This window comes from Engraulis encrasicolus, unplaced genomic scaffold, assembly GCF_034702125.1.
Source record: "Engraulis encrasicolus isolate BLACKSEA-1 unplaced genomic scaffold, IST_EnEncr_1.0 scaffold_93_np1212, whole genome shotgun sequence".
Lineage (NCBI taxonomy): Eukaryota > Metazoa > Chordata > Actinopteri > Clupeiformes > Engraulidae > Engraulis > Engraulis encrasicolus.
Genome location: NW_026946291.1, coordinates 123,789 through 133,354, shown reverse-complemented (window position 1 = coordinate 133,354; position 9,566 = coordinate 123,789). Strand labels below are relative to the sequence as shown.

The window sequence follows — 9,566 nt, the reverse complement described above, 5'->3', positions numbered from 1 at the left end:
GATTACTCCCCCCCTCCAAAAAAAGACAACACATCAACAAAATTTGCTAATAATAGAAACATTAATCAATACAACTCCAAGACGCTTGCTGACTGACTATAGCCTTATTCCAATGGGACTAGGGACTAGGGACTAGGGACTGGGAGGACCTGGGATAAAGTAATGGGTTAGTAAACCAGCAGGCAATTATTAGAAATGTTCCACGGGACCAAATGCCTCCATGGATGTGCAATTACGTGCTCAAAATTCAGTAATATATTGTGGAGTTGGCACGCACATGACGACAAATGCAGTCACAATGGTGCGTGATGAGTAACCCCTCCTACTTTCTGTCGTTTACTGAGACATTTCAATCCAGTCCGAATCGGCCATTTCTTTTACCGACATCCTGAGGCAAAAATTAGTGGTGTCAATAATGATCGATTCGGCGATCCGAATCGATGCGGGCATGGACGGTCCAGAAATGATCCGGCAAGTTCCAGAATCGATCCGGCAATTTTTTTAAGTTTCAATTACTTCCATGGATATTTCGGGAGCAAATGAATGTTAAATGAAATAAAAGCACTTCAAAACATTGCAAGACTGATACAGCCTGATAGAGAAAACAGCCAATAAATTGTTGCTCATTATCTGACTACTTGTATTGCCTCATCATGGCTGATTAAACATTTGCTTTGCGTTCAGTAGAAATGTAATGCATTGCAATGCATTGTAGAATTGAATCGGATCGGATTGGATCTAATAGAATCAAATCGAATTGGATCTACTATCTCCTGAATCATGATCGAATCGGATCGTGAGGGCTGTGCCGATCCACACCACTAGTAAAAATCACATTTTCCCATGTCCATACATAAAACTAGTCCCAGAGGAATAGGGCTTTACACTTAAACCAGAGACCTAATGCTTGTTCTATTGACTAACAATGCTGAGTCACGAGTCAATGAAAAAGAAACCTGTTCTAAGTATAGTTCATAGGCCTAATAACACATTCAGATTTCCTTCTGGTTTGAACATTAGAGTAACTTTGCCATTGAAACCCTCAGAAGGAGTTCTTCATTTCATTTCCTGTCTCGTTTCTTCCATATCCATGTTTTGGCATTTGAAATTATGACTTGCTTATGTGTTTGGCGAGGCAGGGTCAGGGTGATGTCGTTGTAGCGCAAGGGCATTGTCCCGTTCCAGATCTTCACGAATTCGGTCAGGCAGTAGCCCCGCTGTTGCCTGTACCCTGGCCTGCGTGACAGCCCAATATTCCCTCTCCCTTTTTTGGCTCTCTTGGTCTTCATCTCCAGCCACTGCATGTTCAGAGGATTTACATGGACGGCTGCAGGTGGGGCGTCTGGGCCGTGGCGCTGCATCAGCCAGAGGGACACCAGACAGTTCATGGCGATGTCCTCACAGTTCTTAATGCTATCCACCAGAATGTGCAGCCGGCTAGCTTGGTATTGGTAGAGCTGCAGGTAGCGCCGGTGGAAGAAGGTAGCGCCAGTCAGAACCAAGGAGTATCTGAATTTGAGTAGAATAGAATAGAATAGAATTATTCAGTAGCACCATTCAGATTATCATGCTGTAGCACCATTCAGATCATCATGCTGTAGCACCATTCAGATTATCATGCTGTAGCACCATTCAGATTATCATTTTGGCAATGGCCCGAGAGACGTGGATTCTAATGTTTGGTGCCAGGACCTCGGTATCTAGCGACATCCGTGCAGTGATGTCTGTGTGGAAAGGAGACTCTCTCCAGACAAAGATAAACAGGGTATTTAATGGAGATGTGGAACAAAAACAAAAACCAGAAACTTGTGCCATTTTACTTGGAATCAGAGTAGAACAGCTTGTTCAATAACAATTGTTACCAGTTAATAAAAGCTTATTCTTGCATCCTGCAACTTGTTTAAGTTTTGTTACCTTTAACTGTCATGCTATTCCAAAAGTGGTGCATGAAATAGCTCAGTACAGGGAAGAGCAGAGTTCTCTAACTCCCGCGAAAGCCTGTAGTCTTGCCTTTCTCCTTTACTTTCAACTGTTCTCGGGTTATGGAAGTGCAATGTTTACCTCCAAGCTAGCAGTTAACATTGATTCCTATGAGACCAGTTGGCAGCTAACTGGTCTCATAGGACTCAATGTTAACTGCTAGCTTGGAGGTAAACTTTGCACTGCCATACTCAGAGAACGGTTGAAAGTACAAGAGAAAGGTAAACCCCAATCATTTAACTCCAGGGGAGGTTTGATATGGGCTCATTTCTAAAAAAAATAAAATAAAAAAAAATGGTAGAGTATTTCTTTAAGCTTAACCAAACAGGTTTGGGGGTGTGAGTAGGCAAATCATCTGATTCTGTGGGATGGCAAATAAATTTGAATATTTTTTCAAATATTCAAATATTATTTTCAACAATTGAATATGTTTTGAATAAATTGGCAATTACATGCATTTAGCGAATGCAGAATCAGTGGTTTCAAACTTCGGGTGTACTGATAACTCATCTACAACTTCCAACATCCAAGAAATCAAGGCTGTATACTGTATATGTCAACAGGACACCTTACAGACATCAGCTCTAAGTGGCAATATTGTTTACAATGACCTGTTGAAGTTAAGTGCCTGTTTACTTCAGTCAATGCATAAATATATCAGGTAGAATTTAAGAATACAGTCTAGTAATAACTAGTAATAAGTTATTACACTACATTTGGCAGATGCTTTTATCCAAAGCAATTCGAGTACATCACCATTGCATACAACACTTGCAGATATTCAGTATACAGGAAATATACACTCACTGTAGACCTTTAATAGGCATCCTTTTCCAACTGCTCATTGGCAAAAAATTCTAACCAGTCAATCACACAGTGCCAACTCAATGCATTTAAGCATGAAGACATGCCCAAGACGATCTGATGCGTTCAAACCGAGCATTATCATGGGGAATAAAGGTAATTTAAGTGACTTTGAACATTTCATGGTTGTTATTGCCTTTGGCTTGATGGGCTCGTTGTTGCCTTGGGCTTGATTTGAGTATTTCACAAACTGCTGATCAACTGGGATATTAATGAACGGGTTTACAGAAAGGTTCAAAAAAGAGAAAACATCCAATGAGCAGCCGTTCTGTGGGTGAAAATGCCTTGTTGATGCCAGAGGTAAGAGGAGAATGGCCAGACCGGTACGAAACCAAGTCAAATCCTTCGAGGTGAATACACACATGACTGTGACAGCTTGAGAACAAACTAGCCTCAATGAGGTGTTTGACCAGGATTGTCGAAAAGCATTAGAGCAAAGCAATACACAAAAACAAGTGCGAGATGTAGCATACTGATTAGGTCACCTCTTTGTGTCATGCGTAGAGACTGTGTATACACCTTTGGGTTTGGCAGTATGTGTGCGTGCCACGAAACCCACCATTTGGTCTTGATGTTGCTGAAATGGGAAAGTATAAAATTATATTATATAAATGAAAATGACTATTAGACTATTAAAGTCACCAATGATGTACATTGAATGAAAATGACAACATAAAAATCATGAATGAAATGACATCTCTCCACGCTGAGTTTTTGTAGCAAGTGTGAATCTGGCAGAGCAGCGAACGTGTGCGCGTGCCCAGTAGTGTTGCCGCAGTAACCAACCACTTCCTCAACTTGTTAACTGAACGACTTGTGGCAAATGAATTGTTATCACATCACTAAGAAATTCAGTAATTGAGTCCATGGGATTGTGTTAAATTTATTTTATAACGGCTAAGGGGAGGTTAACGGCACTCTGCTTCGCGTCATGCCCCAACTCCTCTTACCTGTTATAAATCAAGCACAAACCCTTTGCCTCTCCTGGCTTATTGGTAAATTCAAGTGCTATAGACCACCATATCTTCCTGTTTACCATATGCCTGATGTGAATCCAGTGGAATTCATATGTTGAATGTTTGAATAAAATAAAGTTCATAGTTTGGAACAGAAATGCAGTGTGTAGACCTACTGTTTCCTAGCATCACACTGCAACATAATTTTCAATATTCTTATTATTCTAAGATTCTTATCATTAGATGGCGTCAAAACTACCCTGTGGAAAATGTCATGCCTGGTACCAGTCCCAAAGAAAGCACACCCCAAAAAACTGAATGATTACAGACCAGTTGCCCTCACCTCACACCTAATGAAAACGTTTGAACGTGTGCTGCTGCGTGACCACACGTGAATCCTCTGCAGTTTGCCTACCAAGAGAACATGGGAGTGGAGGATGCTATCCTGTATCTTCTTCACAGGGTACACGCTTACTTGGACAAGGGTGGCCGTGCAGTGAGAATAGTGTTTTTTGAATTCTCCATACAACCACTGTTGCTGAGAGATGAACATCTGAGATATGAACATCTGAGAGATGAACATCTGAGACAGAGATCAGCAGCAAAGAGGTGCTATGAGGAACAGTGTTCTACCTGGTGCTTTTCAATCTTTACACGACTGACTTCAGCTACAATTCTGGGACATACCACATGCAGAAGTTCTCAGACGACACAGCAATTGTGGCATGTATAAGAAACGAGGAGGAGTACAGGGGACTGGCGGACGACTTTGTGGGATGGTGCCAAAACAATCAGCTGCTCCTGAACACCACCAAAACCAAGGGAACAATCAGCTGCTCCTGAACACCACCAAAACCAAGGGAACAATCAGCTGCTCCTGAACACCACCAAAACCAAGGGAACAATCAGCTGCTCCTGAACACCACCAAAACCAAGGGAACAATCAGCTGCTCCTGAACACCACCAAAACCAAGGGAACAATCAGCTGCTCCTGAACACCACCAAAACCAAGGGAACAATCAGCTGCTCCTGAACACCACCAAAACCAAGGGAACAATCAGCTGCTCCTGAACACCACCAAAACCAAGGGAACAATCAGCTGCTCCTGAACACCACCAAAACCAAGGGAACAATCAGCTACTCCTGAACACCACCAAAACCAAGGGAACTGTGGTTGATATCAGGCGACCCAACCCTCCCTTGGTGCCTGTCTTTATTGGAAAGAGTGTGGAGACTGTGTCCACAAGTACTTAACCCTCTGGTTGTGTTAGAAACATGGTTACGTTCATGGTGTTAACGGTCAAAATTGACCGCCTACACAAAAAAGTAATAATATATTGATAAAAATAAATTTCATTTTGACCATTTGAATAGGTTAGCTGGAGGATATCAAGAAGTGTCATTTGTGTATGATGAATAATAGAGAAGTTAATTAAGAATGAAGTTTCAAACTTTTTGACCGTAACACAACCAGAGGGTTAAGAGTACACCTTAACAATAAACTGGACTGGTCCACAAATTCAGATGCACTCTACAGGAAGGGCCAAAGCAGGCTTTATTTCCTCAGAAGCCTGAGGTCCTTCAATGCCCTTCTGCAGTCGACTTCTGCTTAAGTTCTACCAGTCTGTCATGGCCAGTGTGTTCTTCTATGCCGTAGCGTGCTGTGGTGGTAGCATCAGGAAGATAAATGATGGGCGCCTTGACAGGCTGGTGAGGAAGGCGGGGTCAGACCTGGGCATGGAGCTGGAGACTCTTTCCTCAACAGCTGAGAGCAGAACACTGAACAGACTGGATTCTATTATGGACAATCAGCAACGCCCCCAAGATGATACTGGTACTTCTACTCCACTACTTTTCTCCAGTACTTTATACATCTCTGGTTAAATGTGTCTTTACATGTCCATGTGGGCATATTATTATTTATGTCAGCTACATGACACCTGAATTTCTCCTCGAGGATCAACAAAGTTACTCCACTAAAACATAGTATTTCAGCTCAAATAGGAAGAGATACGGTTTACTTTACCGTCCAAACAGAGAAGGCAAAATTTATGTCGGGAATACTGATCTGCAAGTCGTCATCCAGCGTTAGCACAGCTGCGAGAATGCAAAGACAACAAGTGGAAAGTTAATGTTTTTCCTATCAAGACAATCACATATATTGTTGATGACAGCACACACAAAATGCATTTCGGGAATTGAATTCATCTCAAATGTTACTTTAACCTATCCAGACGGGGGTGGGGGGTGGATTTGATGTCATATAATTCCTTAACGACTTAAGCTTAAGCTTACGAAACATGGTGACTGTTCGTAAAAATTTAGTTGGCTACAATTTAGTAACAAAATATTAGGTTAATCATTTTTGCTGTTGCCATGGCAAAGGTTTTCTGACAGATATGTCCGACCAAAGATCACTGAACTGAAGTCTCATTAGTGTTCCTTCCTTATCACTACTTATTGTATAGTTATTCCATCACATTGGCATACATAACATACCCTCAACTACATAACATGTACGATGTAATATCAGCTTCATTAATTATCATTCATTTATGATAATTTATGCTAATTTGATGATATATAATCACAGCGGACTTCATCTTTACCAATGTACATTTCACCTCAATTTCAATCTTTCTTTTATTTCCTCACATGGTGACATTTTGGGCATTAAAATCAGATGATGCTATCATAATGACATCTTACAGTCAAATAATGACATCAAAATTATGTCATAGATTTTCACATGTATATCATCTGCAAGATTGGTGGTCATGCATTATTCTGTTCATGAGTTATGAGAGGTCAAAAGAGGGTTAGGATTAGGGTTAGAGTTAAAGCAAATTTAAAGCAATCTAAAGCAAATTTGTTTATCTTGGTCTCAAGAGAGATTAACAGACCAAGGATATGAATCACTGGAACCATGTTGTGTGATCTTAAGAGACCAAGATAAAAAAAAAATACTTAAGAGGGTGTCAAGCATGTGCGGTGGTAAACATGTCAGTTTCACAAAAAAAGGTGTATACTCTCACTAGCCAAGCATGGTAGTGGGACTGACATGGTGTGGGGAGGCATGAATGCTGTCAACATTGGCAGTCTGAAATACACCTAAAAGAAACATGCATGTTAACATGCACTGTGACTACTGAAGCAGATCAAGATATTCTCCATAGGATTGCATTCAAATCTCACACCAATCTACGTATTTAACCCTATCCAGACCGGGGGGGGGGTAAAAGTGCCCGCCCCAACTTTGATGTCGTATAACTCCTGAATGACTTAAGCTATGACTACGAAACTTGGTGACTTTTCCTACAATGAAGTTGGCTACAATGTGATACCAAAAGATTAGGTTTATCGTTTTTATTGTTGCCATGGCAACGGTTTTCTGACAGGTACGTCTGACCAAAAATCACTGATCTAAGTCTCATCAGTGTACCCTCCTTATTGCATACTACTTATGGTATAGTTATTCCATTACATTAGCATAACATTACCTAATATAATATTAGCTTAATTAATTATCATTAATTTATGCTAATTATGCTAATTTATGCTAATTTGACGACGTCATCACATTTATAATCAAATAGCTGCTTTTATCGTTACCAATGCACATTTCACCTCAATTTTATTTCTTCTTTTTATTTCTCATTGCTTGTGTGTCTTATGTAGATCATGCCCTGCAAATTTGGTAATAATGCATCCTCTTGTTGAGGACTGACTGCTTACGGCAATGTTATATGAAACCGAAGCCGCTTTGCCATATCTACGACGTGATTTTGTCAAGTAATTTTTCACATTTTTTTTACATTTTCATTAGCATCAGAAACCCTTGTGAACATTTGAAGTGGTCTGATGCACATAATAACTTAAATTGATGTGCAATACCCAAGTTAGATGGAAAATACAATTCGGTGACAATTGGGGCAATAAAAACAGGAAATGATGTCATAATGACGTCACAATACCCAATAATGACACCAAAGTTATGTCAATCAGAGATTAATGGCTGAAGATCATCCCCTCCAAGTTTGGTGGTCATACGCCATTCACTTCCTAAGTTATGAGGGGGGGGTCAAAAGAGCCCCCCCCCCGGTCCCAGGAATGCCAAAAAAGCCCGGTCTGGATAGGGTTAAGACAGGTGCACACTGAAAATGTAAAAGTTCAATGCAAAGAAAGGTTGAAGCACACACCACTGACCTCCTTTTTAATCCCTTTTCATTTTGAGACGATTCGAGCCAACACGGCCCCTTGTGTACCGGATTTTAATCTGGGGTGTACTCACTTTTGTGGGTACATGTTCAAACATTAATGGCTGTATTTTGTTTTTTTATGAGTGAACAAGACATTAAAGTTCTTAAATATGTTGTTGAAAAGTCACTAATCATTGTGTCAAAGTGAAATTTCTGTAATACTTACCAATGAAAAGATATACTCACAAATCTGTAAAAACTGTGAGGGTTGTACTGACTTTCGTGATATACTGTAGTATTTTTGCTTATACTATATGTGACATTGTGCAAGAATCAGACTCAGGTCTACGGTGCCTTAGCCATATGAGGGACGGCCAAAGGCTGTCCTTGTCCACTTCAGATATTTTTTTCAAACAAAACCAAATGTGTAGACAGAACCAATAAAAATAATTGGACATACCTTCTGTATCAATCTCTGGAAATGGCAGAAACCGGTTTCTCAACAGATTCTGGGTTTGCTCCTTGAAGAGTACCGGGACAAGGTGGGGGCCAAGAGACTCCCATAACTCCAGCGGTGGCTTCTGTCCAATATTTTGCCATACAATTATAATCTGTTTAAGATAAGGTACTGCCTGGTAGTGTTTAAGCAGATCAAAGAGAAGTTCTGTTCGATCAAAAGTAGGCATGATCATGGTGAAGGATTCATTTACTTTCGTAGAGGATTTGAACCTTTGCAAAGCATTCGGAATTCTGCCGGGGTCGATGAGTTCATCCATAGAAGAATAGATGCATATCACTGCAATGACAAGGACGAGCAGACTGGAAAATATCACTTTTTTAGAGGGCATACTGCAGCCTTGAAGAGACAACCTGTGAAGAGATACAGTTACAGGAGAAGGTTAGAACAGTCTTTGAAATTGCTTTTATTTTCAGTGAAAATTCATCATGAAACATGGTCTGACCTTCCCAAAAATTAATTAAAAATCTGATTTGCATATATTTTGATTAATATCTTTTAGATAGGCTTTTGAAACAATTTCCAAGGCGATTTAAATATTATTCTGCTTTTTTAAAGTGATTTGTTAGCCTTTTTCTGATCTTGCAAAAATTCATTCTATTACAATTCTGGTTTAATTTTGGAAAAATAAATTAGAAAACAATGAATCAACATTTCAGGTTAATTCTTCATATTTCTTATATCATTGAAAAAAATAAACTTCACATCTCATCATTATTCCTATTACCTATCCTGATCCTCCATTGTGGCATCGCACCATCAGAAAACTAATTCATTAGCTCAGAAAAGCGCAATTCAAAATGTGTTTGTCTGATTAGCCATCGGGATGTTGAAAAGGGGAAAGTACTCCAAAAGTTGCTGTTGCTAGGCTGACAGGGGGAGAACGTTGTGTAGTGTAAGGAGGCAGGGTGGGCGAAGCAGGAGGCCAAGCACAGGTTGAGGACAGGCTTATACGTCAATATTTTCTAAACTCTGATACAACAGTGATCACATGCTGAATAGACAAGGCAGAGGGTGAATTATGTGGAAAAAGGAGTGCAGATATTGTTC

At 40.1% G+C, this 9,566-nt stretch overlaps 1 protein-coding gene and 1 long non-coding RNA gene across 2 annotated transcripts; both read right to left on the bottom strand.

The window, feature by feature from the left end:
* Positions 1 to 636: 636 nt before the first annotated feature.
* LOC134445030 (exostosin-like 2) lies at positions 637 to 2,807 on the bottom strand. The gene is made up of 2 exons (XM_063194161.1): positions 2,788 to 2,807; positions 637 to 1,509 (listed from the first exon to the last, which is right to left on the bottom strand). The coding sequence occupies exons 1-2, from the start codon at positions 2,805 to 2,807 to the stop codon at positions 1,062 to 1,064; spliced, it is 468 nt and encodes a 155-aa protein (XP_063050231.1). The 3' UTR covers positions 637 to 1,061.
* A 538-nt stretch (positions 2,808 to 3,345) lies between these two features.
* Positions 3,346 to 8,856, bottom strand: LOC134445027 (uncharacterized). The gene is made up of 3 exons (XR_010034163.1): positions 8,460 to 8,856; positions 5,827 to 5,897; positions 3,346 to 3,421 (listed from the first exon to the last, which is right to left on the bottom strand). It is a non-coding gene; the product is annotated as an uncharacterized LOC134445027 (long non-coding RNA).
* Positions 8,857 to 9,566: the final 710 nt, after the last annotated feature.

What these genes read in the sequence shown, in the direction of transcription:
- LOC134445030 (XM_063194161.1), bottom strand. Translation starts at nt 2,807, where the DNA reads ATGCCTATTAAAGGTCTACA. An exon ending in ATGCCTATTAAAGGTCTACA is followed by an intron (nt 1,510 to 2,787) that starts GTGAGTGTATAT and finishes ACTCAAATTCAG; the next exon opens with ATACTCCTTGGTTCTGACTG.